At 41.7% G+C, this 23290-nt stretch overlaps 1 protein-coding gene across 1 annotated transcript in view; it reads right to left on the bottom strand.

Annotated features, from left to right (window-relative positions):
- Window positions 1–10205: 10205 nt before the first annotated feature.
- The window catches only part of apba1a (amyloid beta (A4) precursor protein-binding, family A, member 1a), a 30507-nt gene continuing 17422 nt past the window's right edge, over window positions 10206–23290 (bottom strand). The window contains exons 6-13 of the mRNA XM_062417728.1: window positions 22717–22749; window positions 19027–19113; window positions 18173–18358; window positions 16805–16984; window positions 16285–16497; window positions 14331–14450; window positions 14086–14226; window positions 10206–10294 (exon numbers count right to left, since the gene is read on the bottom strand). Of these exons, the coding sequence (XP_062273712.1) occupies window positions 10223–10294; window positions 14086–14226; window positions 14331–14450; window positions 16285–16497; window positions 16805–16984; window positions 18173–18358; window positions 19027–19113; window positions 22717–22749 (1032 nt within the window). The 3' untranslated portion in view covers window positions 10206–10222. The remainder of the gene's footprint in view (window positions 10295–14085; window positions 14227–14330; window positions 14451–16284; window positions 16498–16804; window positions 16985–18172; window positions 18359–19026; window positions 19114–22716; window positions 22750–23290) is intronic.

Raw genomic sequence — 23290 nt, 5'->3', positions numbered from 1 at the left:
CAACTAGTGATATCAGCACAAGAACTGTTGAGGAATATGCAACATCATTTAGACAATTGTTTTTGTCATATGTTATAATAACGGACAGACACTATCATTTCAGCCGCTCTGTGCATGTCCTCGCACAGAGCAAGGCTGAACATGGGAGCTCAGCTTCGTCTGTCTGGGGATGCTACCGTCGCTGCGGGCGGGTGCGCCTGCATGAAGCGATTATTAGACTAAAACATTGAAATATGCCAATTCTGATATGTTCATGTAGCCTACTCAAAACAGATGGGGCGACATTACGCAGACAAGTTAGCTTACCGTTTTTAGGTGATATGCCATGTTCAGACATCCCAGGCTGCAGAAAGTCATTTCAGGGAGGTCCATTCCGGGCGGGTTGTTACACTATGTGTCTGTCCGGGGGCGGGGGATGCGATCGGTGTAATAAGCGGCAACACAGAGGACGCTTTGCTCTCACACGCGCTGCATTTATAGTCACACGCGCGCGCTGTCACTCTCTGGTGCGCTCTCTTCCTCGTTCACTCCAGATTCCGGGAGAATACATCTCATTTGCGGGCGTCCGTTATCTATTTGTGTAAAATGCTGCCACACTGCCGATGTCTTTGACATGGTAGAGGAGGACTGACTGTAAATTAAACGATCACAATTAAATAAATATTCAGCAAACCACCAGACCAAGGTATTCTAGTACTTTCTTCAATCTGTCTCCAGTGGGTTGGGCTAATCCAAAAAAAGTGAAAACAAGGGGGGTGTTCTGAAGACAGACTGTTACCCGTGAAACAGGGGTGCTCTGAAAACACCCCCATTAGCAATTAGTGCTTTCCACCTGATGAAATTAACACGGCAAAAAATCGACCAATCAGAATTTTGGTCGAGCCAGAACGTATTGACCAATAATAGAATAGAATAGAATAGAAAGTCTTTATTGTCATTGTACAAAGCACAACGAAATTGAAATGCCGTCTTTAAAGTGCAGAAACAAAAATAAATAAATAATTGCCATTATTTAATGCTGTTTAGTGCATTTATGGCTTTAGCGTAAAAGCTGTTTTGGAATCTATTAGTGCGTACTCTCAATGTCCTGTAGCGTTTGCCTGAGGGCAGCAGCGAAACAGCGAGTGTCCTGGATGAGATGAGTCCCTGAGAATATAGCGAGCTTTCCTAAAACAGCGGGAACTGTACAGATCTTTCAGGGAGGGGGGCGGGCAGCCGATAATCTTCTGGGCTGTGGTGATTACCCTCTGGAGCGCTATCCTCTCTGCAGCTGTGCAGCTGGAGAACCACACACACATGCAGTAGGTCAAAATGCTCTCAATGGAGCAACAATAAAAGGACACAAGCAGTTTTTGTGAGAGTTGGTTATTCCTGAGTACTCTCAGGAAGTACAATCTCTGCTGTGCCTTCTTAATGATAGCAGTGGTGTTGATGCTCCAGGTCAGGTCATCCTCTATGTGAACTCCCAGAAACCGGAAGTCTGTGACCCTCTCCACACAGTCCCCGCCAATGAACAGGGGCGGAGTGTCGGTTTTATTTCTCCTGTAGTCTATGACCAGCTCCTTTGTCTTGGTAGTGTTCAGTGCCATGTTGTTTTCTGTGCACCACACTGACAACTGCTCCACCTCGTCCTGATATGCAGACTCATCCCCCCCAGAGATGAGCCCCACCACAGTGGTATCATCAGCGAATTTGATGATGCTGTTGCTGGAGTGGACGGGGGTGCAGTCGTGGGTGTAGAGGGTGTAGAGTAGGGGGCTCAGCACACAGCCCTGAGGTGATCCAGTATTTAGGCTGAGCGCTGAGGAGATGTGGGGGCCTACTCTCACCCTCTGGGAGCGGTCAGACAGGAAGTCCTTGATCCAGAGGCAGATGGAGTGAGATGTTCCCAGGTCTGACAGCTTGTTCACCAGTCTGTTGGGGATTATGGTGTTAAACGCTGAACTGAAGTCCACAAAGAGCAGCCGCGCGTAGCTCCCCTGCTGCTCCAGGTGGGACAGAGCAAAGTGGAGAGCTGTGGCTATAGCGTCTTCTGTGGACCTGTTGGCTCTGTATGCGAACTGGTGAGGGTCAAACCTGGGTGGAAGATTTGAAGTGATGTGCTTCCGGACCAGTTTCTCAAAGCACTTCATAATGATAGGTGTAAGAGCTACTGGTCGGTAATCACTCAGGCTGCTGGTGTTGTTCTTCTTCGGGAGTGGGACAATTGTGGAGGACTTCAGGCAGGAAGGGACGGCAGACTGAGACAGTGACTGGTTAAAGATCTTGGTAAAGACTCCAGCCGGCTGATCCGCACAGTCCCTCAGCACCCGTCCAGAGACGCCGTCAGGTCCTGCAGCTTTCCTCTGGTTCACAGCCCTCAGCGTACACCTCACCTCATGCTCCTCCACCTTGAGGATGTGACTGTTGTGGGCTGGTGGATTTAGTGTGGCTGCCTCCGGTGACTCCACCTCAAAGCGGGCGAAGAAGTGGTTCAGCTCCTCTGCCAGTGAGGCGTCACCAACAACAGACGAGATGTTACTGGGTCTGTAGTTGGTGATGTGCCGGACCCCCTGCCACACCTGCCTGGAGTCGTTGCTCTGGAGACAGTCCTCAATCCTCCTCCTGTAGGCAGGCAGCCTTGGCCTCTCTAACGCCTCTCTTCAGATTGGCTCTAGCAGCACTGTACAGCACCCCATCACCAGACCTGAAGGCAGTGTTCCTCTTCCTTAGCAGGCACTGCACTTCTTTAGTCATCCAGGGTTCTTGTTGGGATAAACCCGGATGCATTTGTCAACAGTGACAGTGTCCATGCAGTGCTTGATGTAACCCAGGACAGCTGTTGTGTACTGCTCTATCTCCTGATGTTCGAAAACATCCCAGTTTGCTGACTCAAAGCAGTCCTGCAGCTGTTGAGAGGCACCTTCAGGCCAGGTTGTAACAGTTCTAGATGTGGTAAGAACACTTTTTCTGAGGGGGGTATATGCTGGTATTAAGAGCAGGGACATGTGGTCTGACTGGCCCAGGTGTGGTAATGGCTTATCCCTAAAGCCCTTCTTGATGTTAGAGTAGACCCTGTCCAGTGTGTTTGCTCCCCTGGTAGCACATTTAACGTGCTGATGGAATTTAGGGAGCACTGCCTTTAAATCAGCATGGTTAAAGTCCCCTGCAATGATGTGAACAGCCTCAGGATACATACTCTGCTGACAGCTAACGGTGTCATGTAAATGTCCCAGGGCAGAGTTAGCATTTGCATCCGGTGGAATGTAAACAGCTGTTACCATGACAACAGTAAACCCCCGAGGTAGATATATGGGCCTGCATTTAACAGTTACATACTCCAGGTCCGCGGAGCAATAACTGGCGACAGTCTTAGTGTTGGTACACCAACTGTAGTTCACATACATGCATAACCCCCCCTCCTCTGCTCTTATCAGAGTCCCTAGTCCTGTCATAATGGTGTACTGTGAAGCCCGCTAATTCAATAAATGCATCTGGAATGGATGAATGAAGCCAGTTCTCTGTGAAAAGCAGAATGCAGCTTTTCTTCACAATGTTGTTTGTGGCAACCTGTAGCTTCAGTTCATCCATCTTGTTGGAGAGGGATCTTGCATTGGTGAGGAAGATGCTGGGAAGCGGCGGTTTGTGTGGCCGCCTCCGTAGTCTTACCAGCACAGCTGCTCTGCAGCCTCTCTTCTGCCTCCTCTCCCTGCGCCTTCTTCATCGCCTTCCCTCAGGGATGGTTATCCACGGAGAGCCGGGACGCCTGGCTATATCCACCGGGATGTCGTGGGAGCGGAGAAACTCGACTGTAACAGCTCGCTCGCTGTGTAATCGGCTATAGATGTTATTCGAGACGAGTAATACACACAAAAAACAGCCAAACAAAGCACCGAAAAGGGGAGCACCAAGCCGCTGCGTCTAGACGCGCCGCCATGACGACTAGTCAACTGGGAGATTACAGTCCTACTGATCACATCACTGTTATGCTAATGCCAGCATACAGGCCAAGAGTAAAAGTCACCAAACCGGTTCGGAAGCAGGTATGTGTGTGGCCAGAGGGGGCCCACCTCTGCTCTTCAGGACTGCTTTGCAACAAAAGACTGGCAAATGTTCAAGCAAGCAGCCACATACAACAACCACACAGACCTGTTACCTCTTACATCAGTATGTGCATGGATGATGTGACCCACACAAAGACCATCATCACTCGGGCTAACCAGAAGCCATGGCTGACAGGGGATGTCCATCAGCTGCTGAGGGCCAGAGAAAACGCCTTCAGAGCCGGGGATGAAACTGGCCTGAGAACAGCAAGAGCCAACCTGTCCCGTGGCATCACGAAAGCAAAACAGGACTACACAAAAAAGATAACCTGCCACTACAGTTTCCTTGACTCAAACATCAGGAACGCCCCCTGCTGTCTGTTCATGATAAGACCTATAAAATGTGCTCTTTTCTGGCAAGGTATGTCAAACAATTGTCCCCTGAGTCTATGGATTCCTCCATTGAGTCACGGTATCTACCTAATCATGTAGTCCATCACAATGGCAAGACAAGTATTGTCTTCAACTGCTTGTACGAATACGATGGACAGACCCTCAACAGCAGACTACTGCCTGGTTAAGTCCTTCTGGAGTCCTCCTCAGCTTCCAACAATCCTTGTCCATGATCTTTGGAAAGCAGGAGTTGGCTTGGATGAGTTGATCCAACCCAAGTCTTTACTTGGCAGTGGGAAGATAAATTTGTGCACCTACCAAGATGCATTGTCCCACCAAGTACAGACATAGGTGGCGTCAAAAGGCTCATATCTTTTTTGATGCCTCTGAAGGGGCCTACGGTTTGGTTGGCTACCTATGAATGCAGGATTGCCACAGCAACATCCATGTGGGAATCATGATGGCAAAGTCAAGGGTCAGCCCATGTAAAACAGGTTCTCCATGCCATGCCTAGACCTATGCGCAAGTAGCCAAAGTCCTGGGTACAGAGGATTCAGTTCCCTCCAGTGAGACCAATTCAACAGTTTTGACATGGCTCAAATTGGATCTGTGTCTTCGTCAGCACACAGGTTGCTGAAATACAAGATCTTACTGATTTAGAAAGCTGAAGATATGTCAGCATCACTGACAACCAAACTGACAACTTTACCTGTGGCAAGACTGCCCAAAAACTGAGTCAGCTTGGAGTCAGGAGCCATGGTTTCTTTCCCAGCACTGAGCCAACTCTGCAGATAGAAGACTTCCAAGAGGAAGCGGTTTAGCTGCTTTAGCTGCATCTACTGAAACAAGATCACGGTGATAGTTACCCAGAAGGGGTACATGCTTTAGCTGTTGGTATGCCCATCGCCAAGCCTATTCACACTCTTTCCTGAATATGATGCTGCCTCTGAACTGATAAGAGTTGGAGGATAACTGGCCAGCAATTGAGTTGTTGTGTATTTCCAGTGATTGTAACGTAGATAACGTTAATTTCTTTCAGAATGATAAATGAAGCCCAATGTTATTTTTTATCTCAGACTTAACAAGCTTTCACTGCAATTTTTACAGATTTCAATCCAATAATATTAAATATATTTGAATCAAAGTGCTGGACTAGATTTTGTTTGGTTGATTTTAAACATCTGAATTCTCATTCAGCTGTATAAGACCTGGGCAGGAAAACATAGGCAATTGTTTTTTCATGCAAGATGATGGTACTGTTGACAGCACCTTCTACAGGAAATAGATTTTTAGAAACAACGGTCTAAGCCAAAGTCCTTCTGTAAGTCATTTATTGTTGTAAATGCTGTTACAAACATTCTGGCTCTGGTACAGCATTGTAGCTCCAATAGCTAGAACATCACAGAAAAAGCTAGCAAATAAATAAACATTGCTGCTGTTGCTTTACAGAAATGGCATTTGTCTTGTATGTTTTTTTGTCTATAGACACATTGGAAGTCAACATTTCGGTTACATTCAAAATGAGTGCACTTGTAAATAATTGTTAGCCAACCATGCTGCCTGCCAACCGGCTTCAAGTTCTTGTTTCCTTGGTTAGCTTCATTGTGTCACACTAGCCTACAATCCCTTACAGACCAGGAAAGAGAAAATATCACACGCACCTTAAATGATCTTGTGCTCTAGCTGTATATATATACATGAATGTCATGTGACACAATCAGTTTTCCTACATTCCATTTACCTTAAAAAACCTTTAACATTGCTTTCTATTGACTGAATCTTGCCTACAGGCCATCCTAAACACAAACAACAACCATTAGAAGTATATACCTTTACATAGTTTTTCTATATATATGTTGTCTATATGTGTATTTTATATATCCAGCTGGTTTTTGTTTGAACATGGAGTACATTGGTTGAAATCACACACCACGTGCGCACGCACACACACACACACACACACACACACACACACACACACTAAAAGCAAGAACGGTACAGCGTAATCACATGGCTCCAAAGAAGCCTGTGTTAAAAGTCCATAATGGCCGCTGCTGCAGCTATTCCTAATCATCAGTTTTTACATCATAAAAAGTCCAGTAGTAGAGGTAAGGCCAAGATGAGCTTCAATGATGAGGACAGATATTTTTTGAGTAAGCAGTGGGTTTTGAAGTTGGTGAATAGGGGAGGCAACATGTTGCTGTTTAGCCTTGAACACAAGTTTGTAAAAAGACGGGCAGCTAAATACTGAGAGCGCTGGGGGAGGGTGGGGTGAGGCATAGGTGATGAAAATGCTTTTGTAAATTGTCGGAAAGGTGCTCCACAAATTCACATCAAATGCAAGTACCTTCCAATCAGCTGTCATCTTCAGTTTAATTACATCACAATCCATGTTGTCATATTGCAAGGAAAAAAACAGTAAGAGTTACATAGCTGGAGAACATCATGCGTAAAGCATAACCCTGACCCTAAACTCTATTAAGACTTGTTTAGTTTTACTGGAGAGGACATGTAGAGCTGTAGCCAAGACCACAAATGAAACTAAGCAGTTCCAGTATTGAGTCCAAATCAAACACAACAGTTTAAATTTATTTTGTTTCTTTTTTTCATAATTTACTATTCTCTTCTTGTTCACAGTGATAGTCACTTGTTATATAACTTCTAACTCTCAGTTTAGTCCTTTGGATTTAAAAAGGTTTGCTATGTGATAGGAACAGTAAACAACTGGTGGACGTAAATTCTACTGAAAATAAAATCTGTCCAAGTCCAGGTGAGCATGCAGCCCCGGCTTACTGTCCAGCTGATTAAACCACCTGAAATATCAGCACAGATCCACTGACCTAATTGGCTTCACATTGCATCACCCTGCACAGATTTTCACTGACAAATTGTATATGTAAATTTGCCTCAATGTTACATTCATTAAAACTGTGATAACAACTCTGAGCAGAAAGATTTGATATTAAAAACCAAATATTTTTGCTGCATTACAAACCAAAACCTGATGTCTGTCTCACATTTGTGCATAAACTTAATGAAGACGTTCAGCTTGTGACTGAAACACAATGGAAATATTTGTATCTTTTTGATATTATAGTTTTGTGGAGCATCTTGTTTTATTGACAGCAGATGTCCAGTCTGCTGCAACAGCATCTTGTATTTGATTACAGCTACATTACATCTTGCAAATCACTCTCAAATTCAGACACCCTCTTCCTGTAAACCTAAACCAATTAAAGGTGCTTGTTTGTGTTTTAGTAATAAAATACTTTTTTCCAGAGTGTACATTTGTTTAACAAAGAAAGCCTTAACATGTTTAACACATATCTTCACTAAAAGAAGACAGGGAGGAAGAACCTTATTCTGCTTCTCTTGTTTAGTCTTGTGTTCATCTTATATGATCTCAATACTTTCACTTATGTTAACATCATTTACATGTCTACTCAATGTACCTTCAATTGAAAACAGTAAATAGGTTTGACTTAGCCTGGATCTTCTAGGTAGCCATTGATATCCATTCCAAGTTTCAAGTCTCAAAGTGCCAAATTCTACAGTATAACTTATTTTGGAGTAAGTACAGTAATGCAAAAAAATATGTGGTTTGTTGTAAGTAGGTTAAAACATACAGTAACACTGGTACAATAATTTAAGGGTACATTTTATACAGTCATCATAAGCACCATTCAAATGTGAAGAACAAGCTACAGTGTTGTTTTGTGTATACATATGTAATATTATTATATTACCCAAAAGCATTCAAATGAAATCCAACTAGAAGAATCATATTTCAAGTTTGGAAATTAAAAAAATAACACACGCACACACACACACACACACACACACACACACACAGAAAAACAAACCAAAATAAACATTGCACTTTCAATAACCCGTGAACAATTTTGCAATGCAGGAAAAAGAAAACTGACTTCTGAAGGAAAACTAAACAGAGCCTGCAGTCGAGCTTTGGTAGACATCAAAGTCTGGTGTAGTGAAGATTTGCTGAGCTCTTGTCTGTTTCTCTCACTGGATGTCCTCAGTATGACGCTGTATGATGTGAAGCCTGATCTGTGCTATGCGCTCTCTCTGACTGACTACACTTCATTCACAACCTAAAATCCTGATAATGCATTTGTCATTCATGTAAAATGTTTCTACTTCCCACCCTTAATAAGACCTTATTCCTATTAATAATAACTGAACTATTACCATGTATTACAGTTATAAGAACATTAAAAATATCCAAAAATGTCATATTAAAATGATACTAAAATTCTGTCACCTATTCACAAATGTGGTTATTAAATGATGTCACATGTAAAAAGGAAGGTGTGTGTGTGGGAGACTGTAAATGTCTGTCTGGCAGAACTTTTTACTTCAAAAATTGAAAACGTATTAACAGAATGATGACACCATCAGCTACAAATTCTGATGACAGCAGTGGTTTGTGAAACCCCCAGCCGCTGCACCTAGTGCTTCGATGTGTTTGTTTGCCATACATTCTTAATTAGGTACCAGGGCAACAGCAGGCCTTTATACAAAACCAGACAATGTCAGAGACATCCACTATAAGACGCCTCCACCAAAAAACTGTGAATCCCTGGAAGAAGTGGTTGTTGTGTTAGTTACTCTTTTTTTTCAATTTAAGGGGAGAGGGACTAAAATCATAGATTTATTTTATAAGCATGTGACTCATCTACGATTCCTGTGTCTTGTTCAAACACCTGGGCGTGGGGAGATGGTGTTTATGGTGATCAGGTTTACTGCAACAGGGTCAAATGTGAGTCTTGGACGTGTGTTTTCAGTGTGATGGAGGTTACATGCTGACTGGGGCTACTGCTGGCAGACTCTTGTTTCTGTCTACAGAATAGAAAAGTTGAACTCATGGAATGAAAACACAATCAGCTGCAGTAGAGTTGGAAAGCTTTCCTCTACGAAATGTGAAGTGCAAAAATGGAGCTACAGCGCTGACTCCTCAACAATGCAGTAAACTTGTGGAATGTGATGAGAGGGCGTGTGTGTGCTCACACACTCATTTGTCAGCAGGATCCACATACTGTCTCTGTGGAGAGCTCTGTGTTGTGCAAAGAACAGCGGCCTATTATGAGTGGATTACAGCAGCAGGACAGAGGCAGGGTTAGCTGGGAGCCAGAGCTAGCTTGGTCCCATGGAATGTAGCTACATCATGAGTGTCAGAAAATGTACATATAACCAACAAAGCAAAAAAGAAAACTGCTTTTCACACAGAAAGGATTTGGTGGAGGAATTATAACTAGACTCAGACAGTGTTCTGCCAGTGAAATAGCAGCGTGGCAGTAAGTACAGTCAGGCTGTGAAGGTCAGGGTTGGATGTGCTGACTACCTTCAGCTTCACAACCAGGGTTCAATTCGCAAGTGTCCTACTGTGTTAAATCTTTTATTTAACAATGACATTAACCTTCACCAAACTGTCTTAGTTATCTAAAGTACATTAGATACACTCATGGATCTAGTTATAGTGCCCAGCAGTGCTCCCATGTCTTTTAACTTAACTCTGTGTTAAATGTGCCGAATTTCTAAACATCACCTGTGAGCCAGGAAGAAAGGTTTGGTATTCTGGAACCCAATAAGTGCTACAAACACATCACGTGTAAACATCCTGGAACAAACATCCTGGAACATTATCTGAAGCTTTAGCCAAAGTCAGAAAACAGATTTTTTTTTAGTGAAGACTAAGTGGTGAGAAGGTTATGGGAAGAGCAGAGAGGGACAGGTTGGGGAGTGACAGTAGCAGTTTAAAGGGTGTGTGAGGTCAGGGTCTCGTCTTGTTAAATGTAAACAGGCTGCTCCTGGGCGGTCAGCAGGCGGTACATGGCTGCAGGCATCGTCTTCATGTGGATCTGAGACAGTCAGAAACAGAACAAAATATTCAGTTGATGGAATTATTGATAGCAAATCTGACACTGTGAGTAAACAGGATGTGTAGTGAAAGCTGCACATTAGCAGAGCAGCAGCAGCTTCAGTCCATCTCTACACACGATGCATTCAGGCACCAGAGACCAATACACAATCATTGTAGTTATGCCTAAAACTAAAAAATACGCTTCAAGTGGCATATATGTGTAGCATGAATAAAACACAAGCCATTACACAGCCTGTGTAGACGACTGATTAACTGATTAAAATAGAAGTGTATCTTTTCCATTGTCATTACATAGCAAAACCCTTTATATCAATTGTATCATATTGCTATCAATTTCCGTCCTATCCATGTAACTTTCTCCATATGTTTATGTGATGAGGTCACAGAAAGTGGATAGCAGCAGCGGTAGCATATGGAACAGATTGTTAGTAGGATCACATGTAGCCGGTATCTGTAGCAGTGGAGTTGCACACTGCTGCTCTCCACTCGCTTTCTTCTTCTTCTTCTTCTTCTTTTTCTTTTGGTTGCTCCGATTAGGGGTCGCTGCAGTGGATCATCTGTTTCTTATCTATTCCTGTCCTCTGCATCTTCCTCTGTCACATCAACCGCCTGCATGTCTTCCCTCACCATATCCATACATTTCCTCTTCTTCCTTTCTCTTTTGCTCTTGCCTGGCAGCTCTATCTTCAGCAGCCTTCTCCCAATATAACCAGCATCTCTCCTCTACACATGTCCAAACCATGTCAATCTTGCTCCTATTGCTTTGTCTCCAAACCTTCCAACCGGAGCTGTTTCTCTAATATACTCATTCCTAACCTTGTCCGTCCTTGTCACTCCCAACGAAAATCTTAGCATCTTAGTCACGAGTGACATCATGCACTGTAGGCCTGAACATTCTGCACAATATACACTAATGTAAAGATCTAAAATGATTCTTAAAAATGTTCATGAAACTGTGATTGTGTAAAAAGTATGAGGCAGACAATGCTGCTCTTTTTTCACAATAAATATTAATTTTCACAATCTAATGTCTGGTTGTTGTTTCATAATCCATACTACTGGAGTCCCAAAATAAAAATATAGAATTGGAAATGAACATAGTAGATCCCTTTTAATACAGTGCAATTAGACATGTAAGGAAGACATATCTATATCAAACTGCATTACTATCTGGCCAGTAGTTGTCCAGATACGCATTTTGAGAGTTGAATGCAACGACTGCTTGATGCACGCGTAATGCATCAGCCTCTTCTACTAAATTTAAATCTAGTGGTCAGAAAATCTACTGCTCAGGTTTATCAACCCAGCTGGCTTCTCACAGTATCATTTATACCACAGACTAATCAGATATTAGGCTGTAGAGTTCAATTACTGTTGTTTAGAATTATTTATAGACCATATATCATTATAATATATTTATGTACTATATCAAAATCACTCTTTTTGATATAGTAACGCACTCTTCCTGCATAAAGTGTTGGACTGCTCATTAGGCAGAGAAAGGTTTGGCCATTTATTGGCTGTGGTAACTAGCCTTGCTTTATTGTGTCATTTCAGATGTATGAACACGTATTACAAAAGTGACATTTGAATTCTGCTGAGCTGAGGCACCTCCACTGGGAAGTCAGGACGTTGTTTGAAAGCTTGCACTAAAAGTTGAGCTGCTTACACTGGCATGCACCTTTGGGTGTCATATAACTGTGGTTGCTGTTTATAACCAAGCAGAGGACGGTTAGAAGTCTTTGCTCCACAGCCAGTTGGGAGACATCTGATGTTTGCTCAGCAACTGAACTGTGTCATTCACTGCTAATACTGCTCGTAATCACATGACCATATGGTGCAAAAATTCATATAACAGAATTGCGCATTGTGTACCCGCCTTTGTGTTCCAAGCCAGGAACTCTGCCTGAAAACCAACCGAAACCAGCTTTTACCTCGTTTTTTCCAGTTTAAGGCTATATATCTTTTCAACATTGTAGTTTTAAACCCTTATCCTTTTGGATAAGGATTTCCTTGCATTGGATGCAGATCTGTTGAATCTGCCAAAACAACATAGGAGGACAGTCGCACACCACCATTCAATTGCCGGTATTTTATTTACTTCCACACTAAGCATCTGTGATTGAAGTTGACTTCAACATCTTCCAAGTCTCTTTAACTGCTCTATAGTTCGGCATAACTGACAGACGTTTTGGACTGGTCTAAGACAAGAGGGTTCACTTTGTCTGACAACAATATCTATGAACAATTTCAGTCTCTCCACAGCACAGAGACAGCCCTAGTGAAAATCACCAATGACCTCCTGATGGCATCTGACTCTGGACTATTCTCTATTCTGGTTCTCCTCAACCTGAGTGCAGCCTTTGACACCGTTTCTCATGACATCCTCGAGAACAGACTAGCCTCCATTGGAATCACTGACATCCCTCTGGCCTGGTTCCGATCATATCTCTCTGGTCGCACAGAGTTTGTTCAACTCAAGAACCTGAGATCCGGCTCCTCTCCAGTCTCCAGTGGTATTCTCCAGGGCTCTGTCCTTAGCCCCCTCCTGTTCATTATTTATCTTCTGCCTCTTGTTTACATTCACAGGAAATTTCATATTCAATTCCACTGTTACGCAGACGATACCCAACTCTATTTTTCCACTAAGCCCACTTCCACTCTGCCACCCACAGCTCTATCCAACTGCTTACTGGAAATTAAATCATTGTTCTCACTCAACTTTCTTAAACTCTACAGCGACAAAACTGAGGTCCTCCTCATAAACCCTAGCAACACCTAAAACTTTCTCCATCACTATCAACAATTCCACTGTTCCTCCATCCCCTCAGGTAAAGACCCTGGGTGTTATCCTGGACAGCACATTATCTTTCGAAGCCCACATCAATAACGTTACTCGGACTGCATACTTCCATCTACGTAACATCAATCGTCTCCGTCCCTCACTTTGACCAACCTGCACCGCTATCCTGGTAAACACCCTGATCACATCCCGTCTGGACTACTGTAACTCTCTCCTCTTTGGTCTTCCGCGGAAATCTCCTAATAAACTCCAGCTGGTACAGAACGCAGCCGCCCGTATCATAACCAGAACCCCCTCTATTGAACACATCACTCCTGCCCTGCACCAACTTCATTGGCTCCCTATCAAATCCCGCATTGACTTTAAGATTCTACTCCTCACTTACAAGATCCTTCACAACCTGGCACCATCAAATCTTTCTGAACTTATTCACATCTACACACCTTCCCGAACTCTCCGATCCTCCTCTGCCATCCAGCTCTTTGCCCCATCTGCCAACTTAACCACCATGGGGTCAAGAGCCTTCAGCCGATCTGCCCCCCGCCTTTGGAACTCTCTCCCACCAGACATTCGCACTTCTGACTCTGTCTCCACCTTTATATCCCGCCTGAAAACGCACTTATCCCGAGTGGCACACTCTGTCTCACACTAACTATGTAATCACATTCTTGTTTATCCATTGTACTATTGCACTTTGTAGTCACATTCATATTTATTTATTTATCTTTGCAAAAACTGCACTAACTTCCACATCAATGTTAGCTGATTTATATTGTTTGATGTACTGTTATTGTTGTTTTATGTGTGTCTTGTAAGGTGTACTTGAGTGCTTTGAAAGGCGCCTTTAAATAAAATGCATTATTATTATGATTATTATTATTGTTATAACTGGATTAGGGTTACCCTTACCCTAACCCTGTCCTTAGACATTTTGTGTTATCTCTGTGTCAGATGTGAAGTCTCACCTCTCCCACAGCGTTGGACAGGATGTGGACAATTTTTTCATGGGGTGTAGCAACCACGCTCTGGCTGTTGATCTCTATGATGCGGTGACCCACTCTGACCCCGCCCCTTTCAGCAATACCACCACGCATAAGGCTACAGATCTGTAGAAAGGACAGATAATTGTATATGCAACTGATTGTTGATCAAACTACTTAATATGCACTACAGGTATCATTTAACAAAACCAAGTCACATTGTTACCCACAATGCCATTCTGAACGCTGAAGCCCAGCTGGTAGCGTAGGTCTGGACGTCTGATGAGTACGGTGGTCACTGGGGGACATCTGACTATGTTCAGCTTGATGCGTGACTGGTTCTTAAGACCCTACATAAGGAAAAGATATGACATCAGTAAAATGGTGTGGTTTTGGTATAAATATTTCCGTGGTGTTGATACCACACTGGCTACCTACCTGCGATCACAGCATCTTTTCAAGAAATCTGGATCTGATGCCCCTTTGTTCCATTTACAATTCTAAAATTCTGGATAAGTAGTTTCCAAAGCCACTCCTGGGATCTGTATAGTAACTGTATTTATGAGAAATGTGAATCTCATTCCTGTCATTGAGTATTGTTTTGGTTTTACTTGATTTAACAGCAGCACTTGACATAATTAAACGTTAATTTCTTATCGACAGAATGTCTGGCTTTGTCAGTTGAAACAGCGTCCATCTTTATATACAGACAACAGTCTGACGCCATGGAAACAAGCACCAAAAAACTATTAGCTATGGTGTAGTTATCCAGCATCTACAGCTTATCTGTAGGTAACTGACCAATAGTAAGAGTAACCTGTCTGCATTTCATTGACTCACTGTGCTCTTTATCAGTAAACCTGCCCTCCAGCCCCATACTCTACTCTTTGGGCCACACCCTTCATTTACTTACAACAAAAAGCCTATGGCGTTATTTTTGTGCTACAATAATGACACTTATCTGCTCACTCACACACAGCTCGTTCACAGTGTCTCTGCTCGCTCAACGTCTTGTCAGCTCTGCCTGAATGTTCACTCTCATGGCACAGTGTATGTAAATGAACCACAAAACCAGCCAATGGAAGGAAGCAATTCTGATTGGCTGTTTCTCATCCAATCAGGCTGCTTCCTCAAGGGGCAAGCAAGGGATTTTGAAAACGATGTAGCAAGAGTGTAGTGGCCTTAATTAGAAAATAAAATAAAATAAAACATCTTCAAAAACAAACAACAAAATAAATTAACATTAATTATTAAATCTAACAAGAAAAATAAATAGCTCCAACAAAGAGAACTTCAAAGAAAATGACAAATAATAATAATACTACAAACAGCATTATAATACACTAAACTATATAGTAGAGACTGTTCATGTTCTTTAAAAATCCTCTTTAGGAAACAGCCTGATTGGATGCAAAACAATCAATCAGGCTGCTTCCTCCCCTCCCTGTGATTGGCTGGTTTGTGGTTCATTTCATACACCGTTCCAACGCGAGCGAGTGTTCAGGAAGAGTTGAGTGCGCACAGGACAAATTGCTCAGATTAATATTTTCTGTTCAAAATATAAAGTCTGTGCTTGCAAGAGTCCCACTGCACCTTAGATAAGTGACACTGCAGGCTCACTATTGTAGCACAAAAATAACGCCATAATAGCCACAGTGGAAATGGAGAGAGGGAGAGTGAATAAAAATAAGCAAAATAACTTAAGAATTTTTTTCTTTGTTTTTATTTTATTTTCAATTGTATATTAAAATTGCAGCTTATAAATTAAGCATTTACATAAAAACCTTTCTTTTTACATATCAGGATTTCATTTTCAAATCTTCTTTTCCACATTCCCCTTCTTTTGTTATCATTTAATTATGGCCTGATTATCCTGTACCACTGCACTTTTGTACTAAATTAATTTATTGACAATTTTAATTCTAAATCAATTATCTTCTATTGTCTTCAACTTTTCCCCAAATGTATTTTATTTAAGTTATTTTGCTTAAATTCGGTTTGTCTTTTGTAATGTTCTTTGTAACTTTTGCTAGAAACGTGCCCTGCATTGTAAAAAAATATATAAAACATAAATACAGCCGACAGTAATGTGGTGGGCAGGGGCTTTTCCCATTTTCCAGCTGTGCACCCCATCACCCATATCTTCATCATCTGTTATCAAGAAAAATGATACCATGCACATACCTTGATGATACTCTGGCAGGTGGACAGTGGCAGTCCCACCAGACTGGTCCCATTAATGGACATGATCTGATCTCCTATGTTCAGCCTGCCAGACCTCTCAGCTGGCCCAGCATGCATCATGTTGGCAATGATGACAGTAGGCAGGATGGAGCCCCACCCACTCTCCACAATGACCACACCCAGAATCTCCCCCTTAGCTTTCTCTATGAACACCTGAGGAGATACAACACAAAACCATTGTAGTTGATTTTCACCTCATTGCAAGTTTCGACACTGTGATGCAAAAACATATTACGCAATATAAATAGTGTAGCAGTAGTGATTATGTCCTGTGACTAACAGTGCAGATAGCCAACGAGAGCAGAATCTTCAGAATCTGAAAGTTTTGAGCAGCTTAAGAAACTGTGTGAAGCCACAGTGAAGCAAATAATTAATGATGCTCTTATTTAATCAATACATGACATTTTTTATTCAAGATGAAAACTATCAAAAAAAAGCCTGAATGATACTCAGTTCTTACATCTTTGCAGTTCTCAGACTTGGAAAAGTGGATGAGGTCGTCATTGTACATGTCCTGGGTGTTGAGCAGGTCACTGTACTCCTTCTGGCTCAGGTCCTCAGGGTTAATGCCATTGGCCCGCAAAAATTCCTGGTAAGCCACACTGAAGGCCTGCCCGATGGATTGGGCAATCAGCTGGGCCTAAAGGTTTTAGTGAATCACAAGCAAAGATGGGTGATGTAACAGTGTTAAAAGAATCAACATATTTATCTATACGGAGTGTCTATTTGCACCCCTGGTGCAAATAGCCTCGGCCACACAGCTGAACTATTTGCACTATTTGTGGGCAAAAATCCTTGATTATGTGGCACGTTTTCTTAAAAAATGTGATGTAATATGCGGGATATTTATGCAATTTTATGCGATGAAATTGAGGGAACTTGCAAAAATTGTGGTTTGATGAAAAAGAGAAAAAAAGTGATTCCCCTGTTCTCACTAGGCTACTACCTTAATGTAAAGAGTCATTTCTAATTACTTCCTATGATAATTAAGCATACTACATCACAGAAAGTGCTGGGAATATTTAAGTTCTCATCTTGTTTTATTTCAGACTTTAATAAACACATGACTCAAACTTACAAAACATTGATGAGTCAAACAAGTTCTGTAGCTTTACAAAAGGAATATGCTACAACTTCTGTAAAAATGAATAAATAAAAAATAAAATGTGTGCTTCCTGTTTTACAGAGGTAGATATACAAAACAGACATCTTCTGTTAAAATAAGTGCTTCCAATGCACAAAGTGCAATCTCTTACTGTAACATTAATGTACTTTCTACTAATATACTTACATCTGTAAGGTTTTTAAAACTAGTATGATTTAACCCACTGGTAACAAAAAAGTGCAACAGTCCACTGTGAAAATGAAAACCTGTGGTCCAACACACAGAGCAAAAATAATTTTCCCCCACTGTCATGTAATACACCAGGAAACTGCTTTGCACGGCCTTTGCTCTTATTTTTGTTGTCAAATGAGACTGATTCATCACTTTCTGCTAAGATATATGTGACTTTTTTACGACGAAAATGCAGGGATTATGAAATCATGCAAGCCCCGCATATTTTGCGCATTTTGCACGGAAATCTGTGATTTATGCGGGAAAAGTGCGGCGTCTTTGAAAAAATGCGGCCCCCGCATAAATATGCAGACTTTGGCTGATTAAGCGTCGAATTATGCGATCGCATAATCGCGTTATTCTGGAGGGACTGAAAAATACAATATCACACATGGATTTCTATAATAATGCCTAAATATGCAAAGAAACTGACAGGCTCTTCTTCCTGACAAGTTCAAATCATTTAATATCATAGAAACTTGTTGGACTCACATCCTCAGACTCAAACACGTGGCATATCATCTTGTACTGGCGCTTGTTGTCTTGACCCGGGTCTGAGGCCTCCACATTCTCTTGAGAGTCGGGTCGAGGCATCCGGCGCCTTGCCATCAGAACCACGATGTTACCGATGTCTGCAATGTAGGAGATTGTCCGCAGAGGGTGGTCCATCATGGTCTCCTGGAAGTCACAGAACCATAACTGTCACACTTAGACACAGCTCATATTGATGACTTCATAGGTCTATGTTGGAAGTGACATTAGATGTGTTGGTCAAAGTTGAGTTCTTATTGTGTGTTAATTGACACTCTTGTCATGATTGCAGCATGACTGACCAATCTGTTTCCTTGGCAGCGAGCCATTCGATCAATTTTCTTGAGTGTTGACATGTTTAGTCGTGCTTGTGCTGTGAAAAAGTGGATGTTCTTAAGAGGGATATTCTGTTGTTGGCCAGGAATTATTCAGTTCCTATCTGCCCTTGTGATGCATATGTGTTGGTAAAAAGCAAATGCAGTTGAAACAGCCATAACTGTATTAGCTACTGTTAGCAGATTCAGGGCTATGCATAGCACTTGGATTACTGATTCAGTTGTGGATGACATTTATATCAGGAGCATCTTATCTTGGCTATGGAAGCTATTTCACAATATTAACATGAATTTTACTCAAACTGATGTTGTAAATGGTCTTTTCAGATATTTCATAAATTGGTTGGTGTAATCTGCTTTATTACATGACCAGAAAGATTTGACCTGAAACTGGGGAGTACACTTTTTTAGTAGATAAGCTCGTTAGCAGCAAAGGCTAACACTGTACTTGTGTATGGTACCTTCAGTCAGACTGAGTACCTGGGAGTCAGCGTTGAGCACTTTAATTCTCTGGGTGGAGATGAAGAGATCCACCTCTGTCATGGGCTGAGGCTCACCCTCAGGGGCCTAAACATATTCATAAAAGATACAGACATAAAAAAGCCAAAACTTTGGTGAGCAGATGTTGAGAATGACCAGACACAGCTTAGAGGTCAGTACTTTGGACATCTCATAGTGACCAGAGCACACAGCAAAAGAAAACACTGATGAAACAGCTACAACCTTTTAATCTATAAAGGCGCACAGTTAACTATAACAACTCCTCATACTACTAGTTTTGCTTATTTACTATTATACATTCAACAAACTACTTAAAGCGCAGTTTAGCTCTCTGTATTTGTAGCCATGGGAATTAGGGTGCTTTTAATCTAAAGGTACAGTGTGTTCCTATACTGAGAGTAGAGCTGGAGATTTTCTCAAATATCAAATGGGTTAATATGCTTTTTATTTTTATTTTCTGTCCAACTGTGTTACTTGTAGATTTTTTAAATCATGCACCAGTGTGCATGAAGAACCTAATTTCTTACTGAGTGTACTATCCTGGTATCAAGCAATCAATGGCTCCATCAAGATGTTTCTCTCTCTGTGCCTTTGGTTTATACAATGAGCAGGTACCCATAGGTATGCAAATGATATGACAGAGGAATGTGTTCTCATCATGTTGGAGCAACAGTCTGTAGTCTGAGGGAGAGCATGTGGGATTCCTGCTTGGTGTCACAAACAGTCAAAGGTGCCAAACCACAGGAAACCATGGCAACAGGAATCATAACTACCAGTTATATTTACAATAGTGAAATCAATTTATCAAGGGCAAATCTTTTTAACATTGGCCCTTGTGTGGCTAGAAGATACTGTATGAAGTATTAAAGTGATACTCCATTCAAGATCTGTCTTTAGACCATAATACAATAATGTAAAAGGTGGGTGTAAAAACTTTGTATTTTCATCCTTTGAGGAGAATACAGGCTGTGGTTAACTTAAATATACGTCAGTTACAATGGTTTCCAATAGCAACGAGACTTCAAATAAAGTATTAAAACATACAGAGAACCGTGGGCCCCATAAGGGTTATATTTGTGCTGCAAATATGGGTCCCAAGTGGGTTTGTCTGCAGTTTCCATGGTGGCCCCAGCTGTGTTTGCCCAGATGGGTTTCAAGTGGTATCAGAATAGACCTTAAATGGGACCCATACAATTTGCCCTGTTTATGCCCATGCCGACTCAGTACCCACGTAGCCCACTTTTAACCCATATGGGGCCCACATGGACTGGCTGGGCTGCTGAAGCATTATCCACCTTTAAACTGTCCATTTCTATGCTAAGTACACTCCAGCTCTCAGGCAGGACCCTGTGAAGCTCATAAGCATGTGCAGCAATATGAGCATAACAGGGAGTCCATATTGTGCTTTCCCATTGGTCAGAAGTTAGTTTAGGATGTGATGCCAACGAATCAGGACAGAGAGGTTATCCTAACTAACACTTTTTGATTTGACATGAACATTTGTCAGAATTGGAAACCAATGTATAATGACTGCAAATCCAGTCTACATTTCAAGTCTGTATGATGTGAACATTCTATCTACGATGCTATGTATGATACGTTTCATACAGATAGTTTGTGGAGTAGTGGAATATCACTTTTTCAGGATAATGGTTAGTCCGCTGTCACATTAGTTAGTTCACTGATTCTCAATGTGGTTCCCAGGACACATTGTGTGAGCTTAAATATCTGTTATGGACCACACCAGTATGTTGCATATTTTAAAAATACAATTATAAATTACAAAATGGGGACTCTATACAACTATCCTAGCTTAGAAACAACATGTTATATTCTTTATATATATGATTAATAAGTCAGCTGCTGCTTCTTTTTGAGCATCACAAAAGGAAGGCGACATTCATGCACACATAATGAGTCCCAGAACCAAAATCTAAAACAGCATTTGAAACATGACCAAACTGCAAAAGTTAGAGCACTGTAGGTTTTTAGAGGAAGCAGGTGATGCAAGAAAACTTTTGTTGTTGTGTTGTTTTTGTCAAAGGAATATATAACAAAAGGAACATCCAAAGATTCTTAGAATCACACTTTTTGCTGTCTTACCCAGAGTGAAATGACAAGATCCATTTCATCTCTGTGTCAGCACAGAAACTGATTCAAAACATGTTCTCAGTTTAGCACATAGACTAAAAGCATGGCACTTTTCAGAATTTTTTATATTATTTAGTTTGAAGCATTTCAAAGCCCCACCTCCGCCCAAGCACCCATCTGTAGACTCTGAGTCTATGTTACCATAAAGGGAAAGTTAGTATTGTCACTCCCTGCTGTGCATCCTTGAGGGGACAGTCAAGGTCTAAATATCAACACTGTATCACATATTGTGATACATCTCCTTGGGGTGGCTTAAATTGTCTTAAATTTTCATATTGTTAATTTTCTTATTTGTACAAGTTTTCTGATGATGGTCTTTTGGATTATTTGTTAGTCAGCTGGTAGTATTCACCAGCAGGTTCCTGGCTGCTGTTTAATAGGGATCATATCCACAGTTATTTCAGTAATGTTAAGCAAAGCCATGGCTGATATGTGTCTGTTTTTTGCTTTTGTGCATCATTAAAACTGTGATTGCTGACAACTTCATTTGTTACTTTTGTGATTATTATTATTAGCAACCATAACGCTCTAAAGACTGTGAATTGAGCACACCGCTTCTTTCATTTAAGTGGAATGCAGACTTATCCCTACAGGTGGTTTGTGGACATTCATGGCCACCAATGTTAGTAAGTAGAGTTTATGGCAGAACTGTTGTGTTGGATGCATTAGATTGCACAGGTGTTCCTAATAAAGTGTCTGACTCCTTATTTAGCGTCATGTGGTCAAATACCTGCAAAACTAATGACATTTCAATCAACCTCAGCTGTACTTTGTGCTTAGTGTTAATTGTCAAACTAAGATGTTCAGCATATACAAACGTAAACATATAAATCATCAGCATTGAGAAGTTGTTAACATGCTCACAGAGCTGCTAGTATGGCTGCAGACTCTTTTTCACAAACCAGATCTCTGGACACACACAGAGATAATTTAATATTACATCTTGACCTCTGATTCTGGGTAAGACAGCACACCAGAGCATACTGTAGGACTGTCTCTTCATTTAATATTACAGTGCAGTATGTACAGTCATACAGTATGACTGCAAATAGAGAGCAGCACCAGAGTGAGAAAACACACTGAATACAACCACAAACCCGGTAAGACCCTAGTGTGATTAGAGAGATTACAGCTGTTTCCTGTATCCAGCAAACTAGACTAGTGTCCCATGACTAGCAGCTTACACTACATCCAAAAGCTTGTGATGCTAAACAATACTATTGGAACAAACTATAGACATGTCCAAATTGAGAAGGTAACAACATGTCTGATATGGAACGGACAAATGGCGAGGGGACTGGAGACCCAACAAGGAGATTGAAACAATGAACATCGGCTCCAACAATACAAAGCTGCTTGCTGGATTCAGGAAAACAAATCATCAGTGTCAGAAGACTGAAAAGGACAAAGCAGTGATCTCTACAGACAAACACAGAAACAGACAGAGAGCCAAGCATAGGGAAAAGAGATGCTTTTCTCAGCAGTGTGGAGGATTAGACGGATATGTAGGTACTGCACCTTCTTCTTGTTCTGGGCTAATTTCTGGGCCGTCTGCCAGGCATGGAATAAAGCAGACAAAAGAGTAATGGGTTAGAGCAGTGCACAGGAAAGACTTACTGGATCACAAGTAGGAAGCAGGGACTGGGGTTGAGTGTGTCTCTGCTGGAGTTCATGTGCAGGAGATTGTTTGTGGTGGTTGGGTTTTATGGCACAAGAAGCACAATGTCACATTTCCAACAGTCATTTTTCTAAAGCTGAAAGTCATTATAGGAAGCATCATCAGTAACTCTGAGGATGGTTTTTTTTTACTCTGGGTTTAACTATCAATGCAAATGCTACAAGGAATTCAGAGACACTTGTTAGATACAGGCCCAGGCAGCCAGAACGAGTGAGCCCAGCAGCACCCACTTTATGCTGTACTTGTGATGAATGATTCAGCACATTTAGCCCAAAGCTGTCCGTAGACCTGCTAGTTATCTATTGTCTTTTCACCATGATTTGGTATTTATGTTATGGTGCTTGGTGCGTCGACACTCAGCCTGACTAGGTTGACTCACTGGAAGGCGATGCAGTTTCAAGAATTGTGATTGAT

Source organism: Scomber scombrus, chromosome 4, assembly GCF_963691925.1.
Source record: "Scomber scombrus chromosome 4, fScoSco1.1, whole genome shotgun sequence".
NCBI lineage: Eukaryota > Metazoa > Chordata > Actinopteri > Scombriformes > Scombridae > Scomber > Scomber scombrus.
The sequence above is the reverse complement of the archived record's forward strand: the minus strand, read 5'-3'. Positions and strand labels throughout refer to the sequence as shown.